Source organism: Martes martes (assembly GCF_963455335.1).
Source record: "Martes martes genome assembly, chromosome: 10".
Lineage (NCBI taxonomy): Eukaryota > Metazoa > Chordata > Mammalia > Carnivora > Mustelidae > Martes > Martes martes.
Window position 1 is genome coordinate 5,079,296 of NC_137898.1, and position 23,635 is coordinate 5,102,930.

General features: G+C 57.2%; 2 protein-coding genes across 5 annotated transcripts; one reads left to right on the forward strand and one right to left on the reverse strand.

Annotated features, from left to right (window-relative positions):
* Nucleotides 1-4,607: 4,607 nt before the first annotated feature.
* LOC308350426 (glutathione S-transferase P-like) lies at nt 4,608-22,644 on the reverse strand. 2 transcript variants are annotated; one of them, XM_080815667.1, is made up of 7 exons: nt 7,430-7,642; nt 7,238-7,273; nt 6,674-6,780; nt 6,495-6,582; nt 5,217-5,320; nt 5,014-5,121; nt 4,608-4,859 (listed from the first exon to the last, which is right to left on the reverse strand). In XM_080815667.1, coding segments are annotated over exons 1-7 (633 nt in total). In that variant the 5' UTR covers nt 7,431-7,642; the 3' UTR covers nt 4,608-4,670. The 2 variants fall into 2 exon arrangements, with proteins under 2 accessions (XP_080671793.1, XP_080671794.1); XM_080815668.1 differs by lacking the exons at nt 7,238-7,273; nt 7,430-7,642 and adding an exon at nt 22,545-22,644.
* On the forward strand, nt 13,669-18,524 carry CABP2 (calcium binding protein 2; the record flags this gene model as incomplete). Of its 3 annotated transcripts, XM_080817097.1 has the most annotated exons (7): nt 14,707-14,763; nt 15,312-15,482; nt 16,099-16,129; nt 16,893-17,027; nt 17,525-17,634; nt 17,756-17,903; nt 18,499-18,524. In XM_080817097.1, 7 exons carry the CDS (start codon nt 14,707-14,709, stop codon nt 18,522-18,524), a joined length of 678 nt encoding a protein of 225 aa, XP_080673223.1. The 3 variants fall into 3 exon arrangements, with proteins under 3 accessions (XP_080673224.1, XP_080673223.1, XP_080673225.1); XM_080817098.1 differs by lacking the exons at nt 14,707-14,763; nt 15,312-15,482 and adding an exon at nt 13,669-13,833; XM_080817099.1 differs by lacking the exon at nt 15,312-15,482.
* Nucleotides 22,645-23,635: the final 991 nt, after the last annotated feature.

Sequence of the window (23,635 nt, forward strand, 5' to 3'; positions counted from 1 at the left end):
GCCTGCTTCTCCCTCTCCTTCTGCTGCTCCTCACTACTTGTGTTCTCCCTCTGTCTCTGTCAAATAAATAAATAAAATCTTAAAAAAAAAAAAAAGATTTTACTTTTAATTAGTCTCTGTTCCCTAAGGTGGGGCTCAAACTCACGGCCCTGAGGCCAGGAGTCACATGCTCTACCGACCGAGCCTGACAGGCACCCCTGGTTCTGATTTTTAAATAAAATGATTTTCAAAATTGAATCATAAAAAAATTGGGTTTAAAAAAAACTTTCCTTGGAGAGGAAATCGTAACGTAGTAATATTTACTTGTTTTGTCCTAGACTCCAGAGCCCCAGGGATGACTTGGCTAAAAATGTCAACCTTGAAGTTTTGCTAGAGGTCAAGTCACCTGCTAGTTTTCTTCTCTTGCCCAATTGCTTATTGGTACAAAAGACATAGTGAAAGAAGGGGCGTGGCTTTCTCAAGACTTTGAGGTAACGCCAAAGCTGAGGGTGATGACAATATCCGCAAAGCTGGGTTCTTAGAAATTTTGCCATCAGCTGTCCACTGGGCACCTGTCATGCGCCGGGCCCCGCGCTGAGTCAGCCTTACTGAGCGACCTCAGAGAAGACATCATGTCTCCACTAAAGGAACCAGAAAGCCTCTGGGAAATAGCCCAGGAGACCTCAGGGCCCCTGTTTTGCAATGGGAACCCCGAAAGCTCTCTGCCCCGCACCAAGGCCCTATGGTGTTGGCTTGGTCCCGATTTGATATTCATTAGCTATTACGGCCGAACAAATCTCACAAAAATTAGCCACTTAGAACACCAGCATTTATCAGCTGTGTCGAAACTCAGGCATGGTCTGGCTGGGTGGTTGTTGCCTGCGGTCTCTGTTTTAAATGTAACTTGAATTTTTCTTCTTTAGGTGCGGCAAAGGAAGCAATTGTTGTTGAAAAGATAGTTGGTTACTCACAGATCCCAAAAGAGCAGGACCGAGTGGGGCTGGCCTTTTGGGAGCTGGAAGCAGTGACCTAAAAAGACTCCCTTCCCCTCTCTCCCTCTCTAGGACGGGTCAGGGGAGGACCCTGATGGACCCAGCTCCGTTCTCGCGTTCCCCCAAGCCCTGTGCCTGGGTCGCAGGGGTCCGGAGGACAAGGCTGGCTAGCAGCTGGGGGGGGGGGTGTGGGGGGGGTTCTGGGGGGGTGTGGAGGAGGAGAAGCACCGGGACAGGGCCAGCCTGGAGCTGGGCGGCCAGCCCAGCGTGCGTGCCAAAGTCGGAGCTGCCCTATTTTGGGAATAACAGGAAAATGCAACCGCTCCAAACTCTCAGGATGGTGTCTTTGCGCAGACATGGCCTCATCAGCAGGTCTGTTCCAAGACCAATGTACTGAGCCTGCATCTTCAAGAAGCCCCCTTCTTGCGGACACACGCTCAACCCAGAATCCACTCTCGCTGACATGACGGGTGGGCGGGCCAAACATCTCCGTTTAATTTTCTTCCCTGCGCCTTGCTCTTGAGAACAAGGCTCATGAAAACAAGTCGAAGGGGCAGCAAGCAAAGCTCCTAACCCCAGGATCCTGGAGTGGTTTCCTGATCTCGTGGACAGGCCCCATCACCCAGTTCAAAGTCCTCCAACGGGGAAGATATGATCTCAAGGGTAATTTCGCTGCCAAAAACATGTCCCCAGCACACGGCACTTCCCCGGGAGGGGAGTAAATGTTTCTGCAGGTTCTCGGAGAGGAGACTTCCATCTGGCACACACACCCCGTCTCCAAACGGGCACGTTTGTGGGAGCCTGCAGCAAAGCCCGGCCAGGCTTGGGCAGGACCCACGCTCTTGCTTCTGAAATCCCCGTGGCTTGGACGTGATTTCAATCAGGATATTTAACATTTAACTCACATGAACATTTTAAAAACCACTTCATTGGCTACTGGATGCGTCCAGAGCCCACCGAGAGCATTTTCTGGGGGCAGTTTGGGAAAGAATGTAGGCGCGCCGCTTGGCTCTGTCTGACCTGTTTGCTTTCTCATCTGTAAAATGAAGGCCCTAAGACTTGCCAAGTGGCCTGGCTGTAGGAGGCGCTTGGTGAAACGGTGGGGGGCTTTGTGACCAGTGGGATGTCAGGAGAGGATCGGCTGCTTGTCCCTGGCTGCGCATGGGGTAGGGGTGCCCAGGGGGTAGAGAAGAGACATGGAGGAGGAGGGGTGGGTCAGTGGAAGAGAGCCCAAGTCAGAGTCACCCGGAATCCTAACAGAGCTGGCGGAAAGTGCTAGAGGCGGGATGCAGGGAGGGATGGAACCAAAGGTGGTGTGGTTGGGGGGCAAAACCCATAAGCTGAGACTTGAACTCAAGACCTTGAAGCGGCCTCGGGATGCACCCCTGAGGTCTGGGGTCCCTCCCTGTACCCCTCATCCCCACCTTCCCAGAGCTGCCTTGGGTGAACTGACATCGGTCCCCTGGGTGCCTCCCCACCCGACTCGACGGCAGCTCCTTGAGGACCGGGAGCTCCCAGGGCGGGGGGAGCTTTTAATCTGTGACCAGCTGGGGAGCGAGGCCAGTCAGCGGTCCCCAAATGTGCCAGCCTTCAGACGGGAACTAGCCCCACTTCAGCCCCCGACAGGCTGGAAGCCCAACCTTTCTCTTAGGGTTCCTGTCCCCCCATATAATTAGAGGGATCACCAGCATCATCAACCCCTTTGGATAACTGCGGTCACCCTGAGCCAGGATGTTAAAAAATCGTGGCTCAAGCCCTCCTACAGCAGTGTCAGTGTAAGCATAGGGTGTGGGGCCAGAGAGACTGAGTTCAAATCCTGCCTTGGCCTCTTAACCAGCTGCCTGTCCTTGAGCAGGTTACTTCACCTCTCTGGGCCTCAGTGTCCTCATCTGTACAATGGGGATATTAATAGCATCTATTAGGCGGGTTCTCCTGTGAAGACTAAATGAGTTAATATGTAGGAAGCACTTGGGACATTGCTGGGAGAAAGCTTACCCTTGGGGGATGTCCCTTGTAACCTCTCTAGCTGGAGAGGCTCCCAGCCCGTCCCCAGCTGCCTAAACAGCGGCCCTGCCACTCCCTGGAGTCCCTCCTCCTGGCTGCAGGATCTTTTTCTCTCCACCTCCCCATCCTTTCAGGGACCAATGGGCCCTTCCTGGCGCATTCTGCCCAAAGAGGCCAGCTATCTTCTAGAAACCCAAACTGCCAACCAGCCCCCCAAATTCAACGCACAAAAGACCCTCTGCACAAGGCCTCTAAGGGGGGGCCAGGCCTCCAGCTTGGAAGGGTCACATCCACCTTGCTCAGTGAACGCCTCAGTTTCCCCATCTGAAGGGGGAGGGTATGGAGTTCCACGATGCCCATGGCCTCCTGAGCACTGAGGCCACTCTTCCCACTTGTCCTCTTTCACATCATCTTCCTGCTCCGTAGCCTGCCATGGCTCCCCAGCGCGCTGGAGTCAACCCCCCCCCCAGTCCTCACAGCGGGGGGGCAAGGCCTCCACAGGGGAGGCCAGTGTCCCCGCCCACTCCACCAGGAGCCTCGGCTGCCCTCCGGCCCCCCTCCCCACTTCTCTCTCCAAGGACCACCCCTGAGAAGCCTGGGAGTCCCTCAGACTGGGTGTGAAGGCTGCCTCTCCCATGTGAGCTGTGTGGCCTTGGACAAATGGCCTTACTGCCTCACTCCTCTGAGTCTGAGGGGGTTAGATGAGAGAACTAAGCCTCCAGCATGGGATCTGATCTCTGACCTCCCAGGAGTGGGGGGTTCTGAGCGGAGACGACTGGGCGGGCCAGGACCCCACAGGGTGGAGTGGAGAGAGGGGCAGTGAAGTAAGTAGAGGTGGGGCAGGGTCAGGAATGTTCTGGAGAGTAGAGAGTTCCTGTGAGGGAAGGCCTGGCAGGCTGGTCAGGCTGTGGACTTTGTCCACGGGGTAGCAAGAAGCCACCGGCCGATTGGCGCTGGGAGCACCAGGCATTCTGGAAGTGTCCGAGTCCACGCTGCTCCATGAGCGGACAGGAGGCGCAGGTCATCTGAGGAAGCCAAGTAGGAGGCAGCACATCTTAGGACAGAGAGATGGGCTAGGACTGGGCTGGTGGCAGGAGACTCCCGCCGGCGGAGCTGAGGGAGATCGCCCGTCCTCCCTCGGTCCCCAAGCAGCCGGGCCACCGGGAGCTCTAGCCTTGCCTTCAGCCACATGCCCGCTGGGCCCTGCCGGCCACCCCACACCAACCTGGGGGTGACCCCGGCTACCACCCGAGAATGAGCCACACTGACGCTCCTGCAAACCCTCCAAGGGTATGTGTTACTTCCCAGGGTCCACGTGGGCAACCACACTGTGGCACTCTCGGATGTCGGTGGCTGCCACATTCACGGCTGCCCTTCTCTCAGACGGACAGGCTTCCCTGGGTGGCTGTCGTCACGCGTGGTCCCGGCGAGGGCACCTCCCTCCTGCAGGAAGACCTCTGGGGTGGCTCCTTAAGGCTCAGAGTCTCATCTTCCTGTCTGGACCTGGAACTACTCTGTCTAATTCTGTTCCGGGGCCCGGATGCCCAGCCCGACCCTTGTCTCCCTGAGGCAGCTGGGAAGGCGTGCGGGGTCCCCTGCGCCCTCCAGCCCCTCAGGGACCACGGCACAGCTCTCCTCTCTCCGTGTTTATTGGTTCTAAAGGGCATCCGTTCTCCCAGGGGAGGCTGAGCAGGCTCATGCCTTCTGGGCTCCGTGGACAGGGCGGTTCACGTGCTCGGGGGAGGCCAGGTAGGCCTTGAGCTTGGGCCGGGCGCTGAGGCGCGCCACATAGGCCAAGAGCAGGGGGTGGGAGTCCAGGCAGCCGGGGGCCAGGACCTGGTGATTCAGCAACAGGTCCAGCAGATTGTAGTCGGCGAAGGAGATCTGCGGGGCCAAGATCAGAAGAGGGCTGGAGCAGGGTCAGAAGAGGCAGGGCCGCAGGGAGCCAGGACCCTGGCGGTTCACCACGGCTCTCCTCCGGGCCTCCGTGTGCCCTTCTGAGAAATGGGCTCTGCCACGGGCCGGACCCAGCACTCACCTGGTCGCCCACAATGAAGGCCTGGCCCCCCTGGTTCTGGACCAGCAGGGTCTCAAAAGGCTTCAGGCGCTCCGGCAGCTCCTGAAAATACTTGGCCTTGCCCTCCTCCTGCAAAGGGCAGTGATCCAGTGGTAACTCCCAGCGTGCCAGGCCAGGGTGACTTCCCCGGCCCCCGCCCGGAGCACCAGCCCGCCCCTGCTTACGTAGTTGTGGTGGATGAGCCGACCACAGTGCCTGCGGACGTCCTCCACGCCGTCGTTCACCACGTCCACCAGCGCCGCCTCCCGCTGGTCTTTGCCGTACAGCCCTGGGGCAGCAGCCGGGCAGCGGGTCAGGCTCCGTCCAGGCCGGGGCTCCGCTGCTCCCCTCTCCCCCAAACACCCACAGGTCTCAGGCTGGGGCACCCGGGTCCCCCGATTGGGAGGGGCCGCTCTGCCCAGCTCTGCTGCTCCCAACTCCGAAAGCTCAAGGGGAGGGGTGCCGCGGGGGCTCAGTCCGTTGGGCAACCGACTCTTGATTTCAGCTTGGGCTGTGATCGGGCCCTGCATCAGTGTGGAGTCTGTTTGGCCCGCCCCCTCCCTCTCTGCCCCCCAGCTACTCTCTCCAATAAATAAATAAAACATTTTTAAAAACGCCCAAGTGGACATGCCCATCTGAGGACCATGCCCCTTCTTGGTCACATCTCAAGTCTCATCCCGAGACTCAGGAATTTCTTGACCCCATGGCCCCAAGGCCTCTCCCCCAGATCTATCCCCCTACCCCCACTCCCTTGACCCCATGGCCCCAAGGCCTCTCCCCCAGATCTGTCCCCCTACCCCCACTCCCACAAGGGTGAACGAAGCCTCCCTTCTTCCCTGGGCCTGAGGGGCAGCTGGCTGGGGAGTCCGGACAGAACTGGGCCGAGGGCACTGGTGGGGCTGTGTGCAGCGCTGGGCAGCGTCATAGGGGCAAGAGGAAGTGGCAGGCCACAGCCAGAGGCCTTTGTCCTCCCACCCTGGGTCCCACAGAAATCGGGGCAGACTTGGCCTGGGGGCCACCACGACTCCTCTGTCCCATTCCCTGATTGCCACATCCCACTGGGACCCAGGGCTTGCCAAAAAAGAGGCCGCTCTTGCAGCCATGTTCCTACCACCAGTGCAACGAGGCCACAGGCTGGCTCACTGAGCGCGGATTTTCTAGATTCAAGAGAGGCCAAAAAAGGGGAAAATGGCCGGGAGGTCCACTGTGAAGCCTGCGGCGGCCTGTAGCCTACACCGCACACTGCGGGGGCTGCAGCCTCCTCTGACTTGTCTTCCAGGAAATGGGAACACGCAACGCATCTGGCACCATCTGGCTGGCAGAGCCCTCACGACCCAGGCCCTGCCCTTCCCTTGGGATCATCGGGCCTGTCCTCCAGACAGGCAGACTCTGGTTCTCAGGAAATCCGAGGGGGACCCATCGGGTACTCTGCTGGGCTGCCCTGCCCGAGACTCTGAACTCACCAAAGGTGCGGCCCAGGTGTCGCAGGATGGCATTGGACTGGTACAGGGTGAGGTCTCCGTCCTGGAACTTAGGGAGCTGCCCATACAGCTGGGGGGTGGGGCACAGCGCTGTCAGCCATGCTGAGCTTGGCTGCCCCCAACGGCCCAGCCCCTGTCCCCCTCTGGGCGCAGTCACTCACACAGGAGGCCTTGAGCGGGCCCTGGAGCCAGGTCTCCTTGGTCACCACCTCCTCCTTCCAGCTCTGGCCCTGGTCAGCCAGCAGCATGCGCATGGCCTCGCAGCGGCCTGGGGGCGAGGGGAGAACGGGGTGGTGGGACGTGTGCAGGGACCCCAGCCTCACAGCGCCCTGGGGAGGGGGGTCCGGAGTGTGGGGACGGGACAGAAACTCTAGCTTCTGAGCACGCTGAGGAGATAAACCATGGAGAAACAGTGGCGACCACGGCCCCAGTGCCGTCCTGGAGAGGGAGACAGGGGCGGGGACCCCAACCCATGGTGCCCCAGTTTGGGAACAGAGGCATAGGGACAGTGCGGCCGGCAGGGCACCGAGAGGATGCCGCCTTGGGAAAGCCGGACCTGGCCCCGCCCCCGCCGTCCAGGCTCCGCCCCCGCCCCACTGGCCCCGCCCCACGGCCCGGGACTCCTGGTCCGGTCTTCGGCCTCGGCTGGACCGCGGGGAGCAGCCTAAGCAGGCGGCCTGGCTCCACCGGTGCCCTTCGCCCTCCTGAAGGAGCAGGGGCCGCACCTCGGGTGGGGAAGTAGACGATGGTGTAGGGCGGCACTAGGAGAGACAGACAGGGCGTGAGACAGGACCCCTCACCGAGCTGCACCGAGAAGGGGGTGGCTCAGCCAAGGTCCCGCCCCCGATCCCCACCCCCCCACCCCCCATCCTCACCCCCCCACCCTCCACCCCTGGCCTGGTCCAGACCCTACTCACTAGCTAGCGGGGGAGTGGAAAAGCAAGCAGCAGGAAGTGGCGACGAGCCCAGTGACCTTATATTTATGGTCTGTTCCCCAACCCCCCTCCCTTTTCGCCCCACCCAGGAATGCGCCGAGTCACCGAGCGGAGCTTGGCCCTGGGCAAGGCTGGGTGTGGCGGGGGCAGGGCCCGACGGGCTCACCCGCACCTCCGCGCCGTGTACCCTGCCTGAAGGGCACTGACTGCAGCATCGCGCAGCCACTACCAGCATCCGGGCCACGCCCAAACCCGCAGGCTCAGGGCCCACGGAGGGCCAGGTCCCGGTCGCCAGCCCCGGCACACAGCAGGTGCTCATTAAGTGCTTCTGGCACGAATGAATGCAATTTCGATAGGCATATCCATTTTACATCTCTTCTCTCCAGAATAATAATTATGGCAAACCCTTAGGGGCCGAGGACTGTGCTGAGAACTGTCTGTAGATTACCACCCTAGGACTCGGTATTGTTCTGATCCCCATTTTACAGAGGAGGAACTGAAGCACAGAGAGGTTAAGTGACTTTCTCAAGGTCGCACAGCTGGTAAACAGTACTTTTACTGTTCACTTTAAAAAGCCTCGCTGTTAACCCTCAGTCTTTCTTCTGTAAAGCCTTGTCATCTCCAAACCGTGTTTTGATGGAGCCTAAGTGCTAACGTGCTCTTCAAATACCGAATGGACATGGGGATACGGGTGGCTGGAAAGATGGACTGAAATGGGCAGGACCTCCTGAGCCTGAGGGGGCTGTGTTCTTCCAGGCAGAGCCCGGTGACTACCTCCCTGCGGGCCCATCGATGGCACCCCCAGCCCGCTTCTGGCTGCCCCTTCCTGGGTGGGAGCGGGGGTTGGGGGGTGTCTCAGTGGCAGTGGCAGTCCTCCCCGGGAACTGGAGCCTGACTGGACCAGACGTCTCTCGGCCAGGTTTTCCCATCAGAGCCAGCAGGAACGAGGAACGTATCTTCCCCTTCTAAAGCCTGGGTGGGGGGGGGACCCAAAACAGGCCTCATCAGGAGCATCGCTCAGCCTCCTTCGAGCCCACAGCTGTCTGGGGCAGGGAGGGGTGGGGGAGGTGGTGCCAGGGCTGGGTTCTATCCCTGACTCACAGCTGGAGGAACATCTGCCCGGCACTTAGCAGCTTACAAAGAGCTTTCACATAAATGGTCTCATTTCATCTCCACCATGTCCTGAGAGGGAGAGAGTCTTGTTCCCATTATACTGACGAGGATACCAAGGTTCACAGAGGTTCGTTCACCTGCTCTGGCCTGGAACATTCACTGCCTCCCTTTGCGCTCAGGTGCCCAGGGCCAGCTGTCCCCCTGCTCAGCCGGGCACTGTCCGGCGGTGTTCTAGGGGGCTGTGTTTACCCACAGTCCTCTGGCTCCCCAGGCAAAGCCCGTGGACTCGCTGACCACCCCGGGGGCCTCCTCCTCTGGGGTCCAGAAGCACAGTTTTCCCAGCCCCGGGGGGCCAGGAACTTCCCTGTGTCCATCCCCCACTTCCAGTCCACGTGTATCTCAGCACCGGTCTCTGGCGGTTTTGAAAATATAAACAAACCGCTCTGTTGTTACTTGGATTTCAGCCTTATAAAGGGTACCCTCGGGCGCCTGGGTGGCTCAGTGGGTTAAAGCCTCTGCCTTCAGCTCAGGTCATGATCCCAGGGTCCTGGGATCGGGTCCCACATCGGGTTCTCTGCTCAGCGGCGAGCCTGCTTCCCTTCCTGCCTCTCTGCCTACCTGTGATCTCTGTCTGTCAAATTAAATAAAATCTTTAAAAAATAAAAATAAAAAAAATAAAGGGTACCCTCGGCAGCTTTAATACATTCAGTGTCGCGCAACCTTCACCACTACACAGTCCCAGCACCTTTTCATCTCCCCCCAAAACACCCTGTACCCATGGGCAGTCCTGCTCTCATCCCCACTCATCTATTTTGTTGCCGTGGATTTGCCTATGCTGGGCATTTCATATAACCGGAAACATACATTCTGTGGCATTTAGGGTCTGGCTGCTTTCACGTGGCAGAATGTCTTTGAGGTTCATGCATGTCATAGGGGGTAACTGGGGCGTCTGGGTGGCTCAGTGGGTTGACCGTCTGCCTTCGGCTCAGGTCACGATCTCAGAGTCCCGGGATCGAGCCCCAAGTCCAACTCTCTGCTCAGTGGGGAGGCTGCTTCTCTGTCTCTGTGTTCTGTCTCTCTCAAATAAATAAATAAAATCTTTAAAACAAAATAGTGCATCATTCCTGTCTCCCGCAGAGGACTATGTCGTGACATGGACACTCACATCTTGTCTACCCGTTCCTGCACCGATGGACATCTGGGCTGTTTCACTTTGGGGCTTGTGTGAATCAGGCTGCTGTGAACACTTGTGTGCAAATTTTTGCATGAACTTACGCTTTCCACTCCCTTGGGTACATACCCAGGGGTGGACCGGCTGGGTCACATGGTAGCTCATTTTGAGGAAATGCCAAACTCTTGCCCAGAGTGGGTTTTATAAACCCACCAGCAGCCTGTGAAGGCCCCCGCTTCTCCAAGTCTACACCAACACTGCTACGGTCTGTCCTTTTCACTTTAGTTATCCTGGTGCGTGTGGAGTGGCATCGCCACGGGGTTCTGTGCGCCAAGCCTGGGGTGACTTGTGGGAAACAGGGAGGAGAGGGAGCCATTGTCTTTTGTCATCAGAATCACAGCTCAGGGGCACCTGGCTGGCTCAGTCAGTGCAGCACCGGAGTCTTGATCTCAGCGTCATGAGTTCAAGCCCCATGTTGGGCATGGAGCCTACTTAAATATTAATATTAATATCAATAGGGGCGCCTGGGTGGTTCAGTGGGTTGGGGCCTCTGCCTTCGGCTCAGGTCATGATCCCAGGTCCTGGGATCGAGCCCCGCATCGGGCTCTTTGCTTGGCTGGAAGCCTGCTTCCTCCTCTCTCTGCCTGCCTGCTTGTGATCTCTGTCTCTTAAATAAATAAATAAAATCTTTAAAAAATATATTAATATCAATAAGAATTTTTAAAAGATTTTATTTATTTATTTGAGAAAGAGAGAGAGAGATCACAAGTAGGGAGAGAGGCAGGCAGAGAGAGAGGGGGAAGCAGGCTCCCCGCTGAGCAGAGAGCCCCACACGGGGCTCAAACCCAGGACCCTGAGATCATGACCTGAGGCTTTAACCCGCTGAGGTGCCCCAATAATAATTTTTTAAAAAGAAGAAGGATCACCGCTCAGAGTGGAGGAGATAGACACAAGGCTTCATTCATACTCTGATTAGTCTTGATCAGGCTATGAGTGGGCTAGGCCTCATGGCAAACACCAGAATAGGTAAGATACGGTCTCCACTCTAATTGACTCTTTTAATGAAGAATATAAAGTCTTCACCAGCAGTCCGTCCACCCAGCTGTCTATCCATCTCCATCCATCTCTGTCTGTCCATCTATCTACCCCTCTATCTAATCGTCCACCCATCCAACAACCGAACATTTGGCCAGCAGTCCATCAGAACATCTACCTATTGTCTACCCACCCATCCAGCTACCCATTTACCCACCCTGTCATCCTCCGCCTGTCCATCCGTCCATCCATTCACCCAACCATCTATCAGTGCAATCATCTACCCGTCCATCTACCAACTATTTTACTACTAGCCTATCAAATCATCTACTCATCCTTCCATCCAGTCAGCTACCTATCCGTCCATCTGTCCATCCGTCCATCTGTCCGTCCATCCATCCATCCATCCATCCATCCATCCATCTCTCTGTCAACCTATGTGGACATCCTAGACGCTGGAGCCGGAGCTCCAGCTTGGCTAAAGTGGGCTGGGCAAGTCAAGGGCATTGAAACAAATACCGTAGAATGTTGCTCACCGAACACGCGTGAGGGAGGATTTCCAAGCCAGGCTTTCTCCACCTAGATGCAAAGGCTTGCTTCTTGACTGATAACACTTTTATCCACTCTACCCTGACCACTTAATGCCCCCACTACTTTGGCTTATACTTGGGGGCACACGTTTCTCTCACTTCCCACCTTCTTAGATGGTCCTTTGGACATAGGATCATTTGTCACACGTGGCATCCACCATGTTTTTGAGCCTTTCTTATGTGCCAGGAAACTGCTAGGTCCTTTACTTAATTTTCACAAAGGTACCAGGAGGCCTCGGTCGACATCCATTTTCCAGAAGGAAACTGAGGCTCAGAGAGGTGAACTACCTTGCTGAGGGCCACGTAGTGAGCACACAGGGAAATCCTGGCCTATAGGCCTTCTAGAAGACCTTGCAGAAAATGCTAGAATTCCTGTGTCTGAAGGATGTTTGCAATGCTGCCTGGGATGTACTGCCCTTCTGGACTCCAGGAGGAGGCAAGACCCCGAGGGCAGAGGGTGATGGTTGCAGGCTGCGGGAGGCTGAACCTTCAAGGGGTCAACTTGAGCGTCACAAGGAGCCCTTCCCACCCTTTACCACCTGGCCGGCGTCTGCTCACTTCTGAATCCTGACCTTTCCTCAGATCCCCAGCCCTGCTCAGGGCTGTGTGGGGACTGTTCCCTCCTCTGCCCGCTGGCCACCCTTCCCTTTGGGTGGTCAGTCCCACCATCTTTCTGGTCTTGTCTTGCTGTGACCCCCAGTCACAGCAAGGTCGCATTCTCCTCTCAAGAGCCTGTCCCATCGTCATCCTGGGCTTGCTGAATGTGCATCTGCCCCCAGCTGGAAGGTTCCAGGAGGCAGGGACTGGTTCCCAACACTCAGGAAGGCGATGTAGGTACTCCTCGACGCTTGCTGAAGACACAGCCCCTCTGAAATTTTCTCCGGCCTCTTGCCACCCATACTCTCTCCAGGAGCTACTGACCTCTGCCTCCCTCCTGGGGGCCTCTCCTTAACATACTCTGCTGGGTGCGGGGGCCTGGAACATTCCACATTCACAGTTGATCCCTGCCAGGGTCCCGGCACTCACCCAGGGCTGAGCACGGGTCAAACCCTAAAAGGCTGCCCCACCCTGTCTTCTCCATGAAGCCCCCCTGTTGCCTGGGCCCGTGCTCCCAAGCACCTGGAGACTGTCTGTGGTCCTTTTCTGAGTTCAGTGTGCCTGAAAGCAGGACCCTCAGGACAGACCCAGTCTGTATAGGCCCTGAGGCTCAGTCGCAACTGGCCTCAGATGTTTGCAAAAGGAACACATGAATGGGTGGCCGCTCGTGTGGCTGAGCGAGGCCAGAGCCACCAGCTCGGGTGGCAGGTGTCTGGCGGGATCTGTTTCCCTCGGACAAAGGCTGGTGCGGGGGGCAGGTGAATAAATCATGAGGGGCCTGGAGCAGGGCGGGGGCAGGACAACTGACCTCATTGTGGGAGGTGAAGACCAGGCAGCTGGGCAGTAAGAGGGCTGGGGACATCACTAGGGGGCACGAGAGGCCGGTGGGGGCTGCCTGGCCCACCCCCACATTTCTCCCTGAAGGAGGTTGGAGGTCAGCAGAAGGTAGGTGGGAGATGCTGGAGGAAGGTGGGGAGGTGGTGGAGGTGAGGTGAGGAGGTGAGGAGGTGGGGGAGTCCAGAGCTACCCTGGGGTTCTGCGTGGAGAGAAGGGGGCATGTCTGGGGGCAGGCTCAGGTTGGGGGGGCTGTCTTTCCAGAATCCGACAGTCATCCTGGGAGGGGGTGTTGGTGGAGAGAATGGAAAGAGGAGGGGTGGACAGACAGAAAGACGGACAGACCAGTGTGAGAGAGATTTTTATGCCACAGAGGGAGGGAATGACAGAGGTGGGCGAGAGTGGTCAGAGAGACCCACAGAGACGCAGCTGGACAGACGTCAGCAGGGGGAGGCAAGGGGCTGCAAATGGGATAGACACAGAGAGACAGACACAGAGCTGAGGGGGCAGAGAGGGGCGGTGAGCGAGAAAGAAGAGCGGGGAAGGCAGTGTGGGGTGCAGAGACCAGGAGTCGAAGAGGCCAGGTGGCCAGGGGTCTGGAAGGGTGACGTGGGGGCGGGGACCAGGGCTCAGTCTGTGGCCAGCGCGGGGCTGGAGGCTGGTGGGTTGGGGGAGGCTTGGATTTGGGGGAGGGGCTGTGTAAGCAGCGTGGGGACCTAGAAGAGCTGTGGGACGGGGACCCTGGGCCTGTGGAGAGAGGAACCGGGGGAATGAGTAGCAGGGACCCTGCGGGGACCCCACGCACAGCTGCCCACTGAGCCACCCTCCCACAGGAACGGGGCGACCAGAGTGCGACCAGGAGGTGCCACGCGCTTGTCTCCATGGCCCTTCCCCAGGGCCAGGCAGATGGCTGTCTCCCCGCGGGGGACCCCAGCCCCTCTGAGGGCACCCCAGGGCCCAGCCAGGCTCCCGCCAGTCCAGCAGCCACCAGGAGGCGGGCGCTCCTCAGGGAGCTGGAGGCCCAGGTGCAGGCAGCCTATGGGCAGGTAAAGGGGACAGGGCTGTGGGGCATGTCTTCAACCGAGGGCACCCTAAGGGAACAGCGGGACCCCACACCCCATCAGACAGACCCAGGGCAGAACTCAGGGAGGAGACCCCGGACGTGCCTGTTGACAGAGGGCTCAGTGAGTCTGTCAGCTGCCCAGGAGGCTGGTGTCTCTCCCCACCTCTGCCCTCACTGAGCCTTGCATCCAGTCTGTGGCCCCCAGGGCTGGCCCCTTTCCACCCTTCCCCTGAGTACAAGGGCCAGGGCACCGGTGCAGGCAGGGGTGCGGAGGGTGGGAGGCTGGCCAGGTGCTCCAAGGTGAGAGCCACGGCCCTGGCAGGGAGGGGCAGGGAGCGTTCTGGGCCCTGCCAAGATTGCCTCCTCTCAGGACAGGGAGGAGCGGGGAGCGTCTGCCAAGTTCATAGCACCATTCTGGGGCGAGAGGTGTCCCAGCCCTCCCCGGCACACCAAGCACCTGGTTTCTTCCTCCCGGGTCCAGGAGCTGCTTCTGAAGGCAGTAAATCTCTCCTGATGGGGGGAGCTCAGGGGTACGGGCTGGAGGTGAAAGTGCTAGAGGGGGTTTCAGGAAGACCCTCAGGAGTGAGCACAGGGACGCTGTGCCTTCCAGGGGGCCTTGGGTCCTGAGTGGCCCCCCTCACCAGCAGAGATGCTCAGAGATAATCCTGGATTAGGACCCAAGCCCCCGTGCCCAGGGCTCTCCGCCTGCCCACCCGCTCCCAATCTTCCCCACAAAACCCTAGGAAAATCCCCTGCAGTGCTCCCAGACTCTCACTGGGAGCAGCTGGGGGCTGGCAGGAGCCCACAGCACCCGCTGAGGCCCGGGCCTGGGCTGCCCCCAGGACTCAGGCCTGGCATGGTTCAGGAGCCCATGGGAAACTGTGCCAAGCGGCCTCGACACCGGGGGCCTAAGGTAGGACGGCTAAGGGGGAGAAGCCAAGGCCAGGAGGCTGGGCTGTAGCCTGGGAGGGTCAGGTGGGGTGGGCAGAGCCCTGAGTGAGGGCCAGGCTGGGGTTAGAGAGGGACCATGGCAGGGGGATGGAGGGGTTGGTTCCCACCTCCCTAGACCAATTAAGATTTTCCCAGGGAAGACCCTAGACTCTAGCCCCTCCCATGGACCGCTGGGCATTCCCCGCCAGCCTCATGCGGGACCCCAGCTGCCCACCCGGCTGCCTGTGCCTGCTGCCGTCCCTGCTCTCCGCTGGTCAGAGGTGGGAGACGCAGCGTTTGAGCTCAAGGTCCCATTCTGCCACCGGCTTTCTGAGTGACCTTGGCCCGGTCCCTTCCTTTTCGGGGGGACCTTGAGTAGCCCAACTGAACAGTAAGGGGACGGACTCTTCCAGCCTAGAGTGTTGATGGGTGAGAGCCCTCGCTGTCCTGTGCTGGGCTCCAGAGACGGGAGAGGCTGGTCACTGAGAGTGGAGGGGCTGCTACCCCAGCTCACAGCTGGCTTTGCTACAGGACCCCTGGCAGCGGCCCAGCTCCCCCCCAGGGGGCTCCCGCTGCGGCCCCGGCCCCAGCCCTGAGGAGCAGGGGGGCCCAGGGCCGGGTATCCAGGGCTACTCGGTTCTCAACAGCCTGGTGGGGCCCGCCTGCGTCTTCCTGCGGCCCAGCATCGCCGCCACCCAGCTCGTATGTACGGCCGCCCCTGTCTTTGCCTCCTCCCTGCCTCTCCTTGAGTAGCGGGGAGAGGACGGAGTGGGGTCTTCGGAGCAAAGGCACCCAGACCCAGGGGGTGGGGCAAAGAAAAGTGGGGACACAGAAACAAGATCAAACAGGGGGAAGACCCAGGGAGACATGCCAGGAAAGAGAGAGGGGAGGACAGAGAGAGACCCAGAGAGCCCCAGAGATGGCCACCAAGGGGGTGGGCAGGGAGGCGGCTGGGCCTTCAGGAGAGGAACAGAGAGAGAACAAGAGACATACAGTGACACTGAGGTCCCCGGGGTCAAGTCAGAGGTTCTGCCTGACTCCAGATCCACTTCTGGCACATGGAGCACCCTACAAGACGGTGGCGGCAGGAGGTGGGCAGGGGGCAGGGAAGCGGGGGGGCCCAAGACACCCAGGTCAGTCAGCAGAAATGGGTAGGAGCAGGTCCGAGCAGTGTCAGACAGACACAGGCCCTGCCCGTCCCATTGCGGGTGCCGAGTGGGGGTCCCCAAAGAATAAGAGGAAGGGGTGCGGGTGCCTGGGTGGTCCAGGGGATTCTTAACCTCTCTGTGCAAACCGCCCCCCACCCCGCCCGCCCCAGGACCGGGAGCTGCGGCCAGAGGAGATCGAAGGTAAAGGGTTCTGGAGAAGACTGGAGTGTCCAGAAGGGTGGGCATAGGCGGGGCCTCAGCTGGTCTCTAGGAGGAACTAGGGGCAAGGAGGAGGCTGCAAGGAGGAGATCGAAGAGATGGGGCCAGACTGAATGGAGAGGGGCTGACAGAGCCCAAAGCCGCCAGTTCTCAGATCTCAGCTGCCAGGCGGGCCAAGGGCCCTTTTTATATTTGTTCGTTCAGGAAATACCTCCTGGGTGCCTACCATGTGCTTAGCCCTGTGTGGGGAGCACTGGGGAAGGGGCGAACCAGACAGAGGCAGCCCATGTCCTCCGGGGACAGATGTCGATAAGTCAGCTGAGTACAAATGGTGCTAAATGATCTCAAGAAAATGAACAAATGGGCTGGAGGGGACTCAATGTAGAGGGAAGACTTCCTTGAGTAGGTGACGTAAGGACCAGAAGAGGGTAGAAGGTTCCAGAACGTGAACTCCGTGAGGTCAGGGATTGTTTCCCTTTCTTTCCCTCCCCTCTCTCCCTCCCTCCCTCCCTCCCTCCCTGCCTTCCTTCCTGCCATATCCCAGTACCTAGAGCAGAGCTTGGCCCATAGCAGATGTTCCTTAAATATTTGAATTAAAGGCATACCACGAGCCAAGACACTGAAATGGCAGAGGAACTGACGTTTACAAGGAGGAAGTGATTAGACCAAAGGAAGAAGGGTGTGCTGGTCCAGGCTGGGGGCCAGGGGGACGTGTGGGGGGTGCTGACCCCGCCCTGCCCGGCAGAGCTGCAGGTGGCCTTCCAGGAGTTTGACCGAGACCGGGACGGCTACATCGGCTACCGGGAGCTGGGCGCCTGCATGAGGACGCTGGGCTACATGCCCACCGAGATGGAGCTCATCGAGATTTCACAGCAAATCAGTATGTGCCTCAGACGTGCCCCAGCCACCCCCAGTTCTCCAGGGGCCGTGGCCATGGCCACGGCTCAAGCAGCTGGGCAGCCCGGGGGACGCAGGTGCCCACACAGGTTGCCCCCAGAGCCCGGGCCCCTGCTCATTCCCAAGGCACTCTCTCTGCCTCTGAAGAATCTCCCCACCCCCGGCAAGATGCGCAGGGCAAGGACGATTATCCCCATTTTCGAGATGAGGAAACTGAGGCTTTGGAAGCTTAAGTGACTTAGCTAAGGTCCCAGAGGCAGATCATTGGAGTGAGGACTTAAACCCAATCAAAAGTCTTCGGGAAAATTAGGAAAAGCCACCAGAAAACACAGATGACCCAGCCTGCCCTCCCCCCCACCACGAGAGGGAAGGGCCCACTTACTGGGGCAGGGGACAGGGACAGAGGCCAGGAGAGGCAGGAGGGGAGGGGCTGGGCAGGGGTCCCTGATGGCTGGGGTCTCCGATGGGCATGGCCCCCAGGTGGCGGAAAGGTGGACTTTGAAGACTTTGTGGAGCTGATGGCCCCCAAGCTGCTGGCAGAGACAGCCGACATGATCGGTGTCAGGGAGCTACGGGACGCTTTTCGGGAGGTGCGGCCACTGGGGCTGGAGGGCAGCGGTGGGGGGTTGGCCTGCGGGTCTGCTGTGAGTGAGGGCCAAGTGAATGAATGATTCGGTCGGGGACTCAACGCCACGACCAATGCCATCACAGTTTGACACCAACGGGGACGGCTGCATCAGCTTGGCTGAGCTGCGGGCAGCCCTCAAGGCCCTGCTGGGGGAGCGCCTCAGCCAGCGGGAGGTGGACGAGATCCTCCACGACATTGACCTCAATGGGGACGGCCTGGTGGACTTCGAAGGTACCACCCACCGCCCTCCGCGCTTAGTGCCACACACCCTGGGAGGTTTCTAACAGACACGGAAAGGATAAAAGGAGCATTGTCACTGCGTGCCAGACCCTGGGCTGAGCACTCTAGGTCCCCTCCCCGTGAGCAGGACAACAAAGTCAATTCTTAGGAAAGTGTGAGTGCTTAGCCAAAGTTGTGGATGGAACCCAGATGTGAAGCCAGGCAGGCTGACCGGAACTCAGTTCTCCCTCTATGCTGGATTCCCACAGGGCGAAAACAAGGGTTAAACACTAACAGGAAGCCAAGGAAAATGAGCATGTAGAAATTCTCCATAGTAGGCCCCAGAGTTGTTCCTGAGCTTCCTAGCAGCCAAAGCAAAGAGGAAAATAGGTTTAGTTACAAGGGTTTTGTCTTTTCTGTTTTTTGTTTTCCCCGTAAAACAAAGCCCCTCTTCTTAGCCCAAAGGCCTACTCCCTACAAGATTCAGAAGACTCCCTTGCAGGCCCTGCCCTGGACCGCACTCTCTCCCACCTCAAAGCCAGTATATTGGTCTCACAGCTATTGGGCTTCCGAGAACAGACCTGCAACCTTGGCTTTGTCCTGGCAGAGTTTGTGCGAATGATGTCTCGCTGAGCCATCCGGGCAGAGAAGCTGGAGGCAGCAGACAGGAACCTGGGACCACAGCCAGGAAGCCCACCGCCTCCAAATGGCCCTCCTCCGCCCCTCCTTCCTCCTGCCTGTGTCCCTCATCCCCACCAAGACCCCATGCCCGTCCCTGTCTAACAATAAAGTATTTTGGGGCCTGGGGAGATGGCTTTTACCTCTCACTGGTATACCCTGCAGGACCTGGCCTTTGGCCCCCAAAAGTTAAGTCCTGGGCTGGGAGGCCCCTCGACTGTGAACTCCACCACGGGCAGGGGCCCCTTCTGGATCCTGGGCCCATCAGAGAGCAAGTGTCAGGAGACGTCCCTGGAGGAGGAAGCGCCCCCTGCTTCTCCCAGAGCTGGGATGCGTTCGGCCCCTCATCCTGTAAAAAGGCCCAGGGTTACACATGCCCTAGCGCGTGTGGCCAGATTTTTCTTCCCAAAATGTGACTTGCGGTGTGTCACACTTCTGCTCCGGAACCGGCCACAACCGACCACCCCCATGGTCCCCAGGTTAATCCAGCTCCTGCTCCCGCCACCAGAAGGCTCTGGGAGGACGAGGGCTGGCATGGAGTCACACGGATTAGGACAAAGCAGAGGTGGGACTTAAACCCTGGCTCCAGGGCCGACAGGACAGGGTGGCTCCGGGTCAGGGAGGCCCTGGGCCTCACACTCTCCTAGCTGCAGCCAACACCCGCTTGGCAGAGCACGGCCTGACCTACGGCTATGCCCACCTGCTGGGAGGAAGGACGATCCCTGACCTGGTCAAGAAGGGGTGGGAGCTTTCAGCCCCCTTGCCCAGCCTTTACCATCACCACCGCTGCCAGCAAGGTGGCCTGGGGACTGAGGAGGCAGGCTCATGCCGGTGTCCCAGCCAGCCAGGAGCCCAGCCCCGAAGTGTGAGGGTTGGCTCCAGCAGCCTCGGCACCACTTCCTCGCCCGGCAGATCCCAATTAATCCTAATACTCAATTATGTGATCTTTCCTGCCGGCCGGCAGGCCCCAGGATGAGGAGGGCATGTGCGGGCCCCACGGCGTCTCTAGGAACTGTGGTCCTCCCTCCCTCCCACCACCCTTCGAGGGCCCACACAGACAGCATTGCTGCCTGAGAAGATGTCTGTCCCCTCTGCAGGGCATGGGGGTAGTGACTGGGTGTGCGTCGGAGGAAACCCAGAATCCTTCTCAGGGTCTGCCTCCCACCGCCCCCTGGCTCCTAGGCTGGTAGGCTCTATGGTTGGGGGTGAGGGGCGGGGGCAGGAGGTGAAGGTGGGATGGTCTTCATTGGCTGCCGCATTATCTGCCAGCACCAAAAGCATCCTCCTACCCCAAAATGGCCCAGAAGGTCCCAATGAGGTAACTGCTGGAGCTGGGACCAGGGCCGGGAGGGAAGAGTGAGGAGGCAGAGACTGTGCTAAGAGCCCCTTGTCCACTTCAAGGGGGCACCTGTCACCCAACGCCAGCGACCCTTGCCAGGTGGAGCGGGCCGAAGCTCAGAGACCCTCGGATTTTCCCAGAGAAGCTGGAAAGTCAGACATACGTTAAGTCCCCTTCAAATAGTTTGACTACTGCCGACAGCATTTAATAAGGTGTATAAACCCTAAGTGCACATGAGTTTCACACGTGTGTGCGCCCAGGTAGCCATCACCCACATCATGATATGCCATCCACTTATTTTATCAGAACAGTTGTGGGCTTACAGAATTACCCTGAAGGTAGTACAGAGAGGTCCTGTTCACCCTCCACCTCGGCCAGCTTCTCCTGTGTTAGTCAAGGATTCTCCAGAGAAACAGAACCAATAGGAGATACCTGTGTGTGTGTGTGTGTGTGTGTGTGGTGTGTGTACTGGATATAAAGATATTTATAGCAAGGAATTGGTTCAAGTGACGATGGGTGCTGAGCTGTCCCAAGATTTGCAATCAGCAAGCTGGAGACCCAGGAGAACTGGGGGTTCGGTTCCAGTCTCAGCCCGACAGCCTGAGAACCAGGAGGGTGGATGGTGTAAGTTCTAGTCTGAGGACAGAGGACTGATGTCCTAGCTCAACAGTCGGGCAGGAGAAGTTCCCTCTTACTCAACCTTTTTGTTCCCTTCGGGTCTTCAACTGATTGGACAAGGCCCACCCACCATGGGAAGGGTCATCTTTACTCCGTCTGCCAATTCAATGGATGATAATTGCACACGGAGACACCCTCACTGACACACCCAAAATTGTGTTTGACTAAGTATCTGGGCACTCGTGACCCAGACAAGTTGACACTTAAAATTAACCATCACACACTATTAATATCTCACATTAGAATGGTACATTTGTCAGTTAATGAACTAACACTGACACAGTTATTAACTAAAGTCTGTATTTCATGCAGATTTCGTCATTTTTTCCCTGATTATCCTTTTGCTGTTCCAGAATACCACCCAGGACACCACATTGCATGAGGCATCGTGTCTCCTCAGACTCCTCTTGGCTGTGATAGTTTCTTAAACTTCCCTTGTTTTCTTATGATCTTGGCAGCTTCAAGAACAACTGCTCAGGTATTTTATAGAACATCCCTAAACTGGGATTTGCGTGATGTTTCTCTCACGATTAGTCTGGGGTTATGGACTGGCAGGTGGATGACCACAGAGGTGAGTGTCCTTCTCATCCCGTCAGATCAAGGGTGCGCACTGTCAACATGACATCACTATTGATGCTGGCCTTGATCATCTGGTTTGAGGTAGGGTTTGTCACGTTTCTACACTATAAAATTCCTCTTTTTCTTTCTCCCATTGTGTACTACATACTCTGGAAGAAAGTCACTATGTACAGCCCACACTGAAGGGGTGAGGGGTTATAATCCACTTTATTAAGGGCTGAGTATGAACATAAATTACTTGGAATTCTATACAGATTTGTCTCTTCTCCCCCTTCATTTATTCAAAAAAAAATATATATATATATCTCAGTATGGGCTCATAGATATTTATTTTGCACAAGTTATAATCCAACACTTACCTTTAAATTTCCAAATCGCTCCAGCTGTGGCCACTGGGACCCCTTTCAGCTGGCTCCCGTGTCCCTTTGGCATATACCCATTGTGGTGGCATTTGGGGTTTCGGAGTATGGTGGGTTCGGGGTTTTGTTTTTGTTTTTTTTAGCATTTTCTTACGTTGTGGCACTATAAGATGCTTCAGGATTATCTTGTGTATTTCCTGCCCCAGTCTTAGAATTAGCCATTTCTCCAAGGAACTCTGGTTCATTTTATCGGAGAATGCCATTAGAAACCAAGATCTGGGTGCTAGGTTGCTTCTAGGCACACCCAGCACAGAGAAGAGATGTATGTACACTCATCTGTGTATATACAATTTTTAAAATATTTCTGTATGCAACTGACTGTATCTGTGTCGAATAGGGTTCCTACTGATGTCTCCAGTTCCAACCCCTTATCACGCGGATCATACTAGCCTCCTCGCCTTGCTTACCTGTCACTTCTCATTCCGGTGATGAGATCTCCTCCCTCCTGACTGACTTAATTTTTTATTCTGGTGGACGTGTGCTGTGGTTTCAGAACTGCTAACGCACACGCCACAGGAAACCCCTTCACCGACTAGAGTACGTGCTCCCTTGCAGTTTCTCTGCATTCACTCTCTAGTCATCCACTCTTTCCTCCGCCCCATCGTGAGGCTGTCTCATTCATTTATGATACGGCTAGATCCTTTGGTCACATTCTGTTCCATCCTGGGATCCCCTGACCTCCTCCATCATTTCTTTAATTTTGCCTACATTAGAGTTTACCCTTTATGACTAATGCTTAATATCGTGTATTCACCATTACAGATTCATACAAAATAGTTCCACTGCCTTAAAAGAAAAAAAATCCCGTGTCGCCCATTTAAGTCTATCCCTCACCACCCCGGCAACCAGTAATTTGTTTACCTTATGTATACATCTGTCTTTTCCGGAATGTCATATGGTTGGAATCATACAGTGTGTGGCTTTTTCAGACTGGCTCCTTTCACTCAGCAAAATGCCTACCTGTGTCTTTTCATGGCTAGACAGATGATTTCCCTCCACTGCTGAATAAATGGTCCATTCTGTGGATATATCACAGTTTATTTGTTCCTTCACCAGCTGAATGCCACCTCCTCTGGGAAGACTCCTGTGATGTCACCAAGCAGGCTCCTTCCTCTGAGTTCCAATGCATCCTGTACCAGTCTCCACACTCTTACTGAACAGTGTGCCTTTGCTTTCCCATCTTTCTCTCCTTGAGACCAGAATCCGTGGCCAGGTTATTTCCATATCATCAGTGCTCAGCACAAGGCCTGGAATGGAGGATGGAGTCAGAAAACATCTGTTGGGGTGCCCGGGGGGCTCAGTCAGTGAAGCGTCTGCCTTCAGCTCAGGTCGTGATCTCAGGGTCTTGGGATCGAGCCCCAAATCAGGTTCTCTGCTCAGCAGGGAGTCTGCTTCTCCCTCTCCCTCTGCTCGTGCTCTTTGCTCGCGCGCTCTCTCAAACAAATAAAATCTTTAAAAAAGAAAGAAAATGTCCGTTGGATGAAATGAATGAATGAATGAATGAATGTCCTGGAGATGAGGGAAATGCACAGACCTGGGGCATGAAGGACACACGAGGCCGGAGAAGTTTCGAGAAGCCGCCTGGGAGAAAGGGTTAGTGTCTGGAGGAGAGTCTAAGGTCTGGGGTCGTGAGGAATGAAATTTGAGGGGAGGGGCCTGGATGGAGAAATGGACAGAAAAGACACAATGAAACCAGCTTCTTAGGAATACTCATTTATCCACACAACAAGCCTGCGAGATAGTTATTATTAACGTCCGCATCTCGAAGACGGGGAAACGCAAGCGTACTGAGGTGGGTAACTTGCCCAAGGGGGAACCGCGGGTGGGATGCTGTGAGATTCCAGCCATCACCCGGCGCTCTCACCCAGGACCGTCTGGTACGGGCCCGGCGCGCGGCGAGTATTCAACAAAGGTGAGCTGCTCCTGCGGTTGTAGGAGGCGCAGGCTCGGAGTCTCGGGGGAGAGCTTGAGCGGTCTTTGAGGTCGCCTTCGGACCCAACACCAGCCTGGACCGACGGATGAGGCAAATGCGAAGAGGCGCGGCTGTAGCG

Coding starts and splice junctions, on each gene's coding strand:
- LOC308350426 (XM_080815667.1), bottom strand. Junction 6,583..6,673: donor GCCCGCTCAAGGCCTCCTGT/GTGAGTGACTGC, acceptor CCCACCCCCCAG/CTGTATGGGCAGCTCCCTAA. Junction 5,321..6,494: donor ACACCTGGGCCGCACCTTTG/GTGAGTTCAGAG, acceptor CTGCTGCCCCAG/GGCTGTACGGCAAAGACCAG.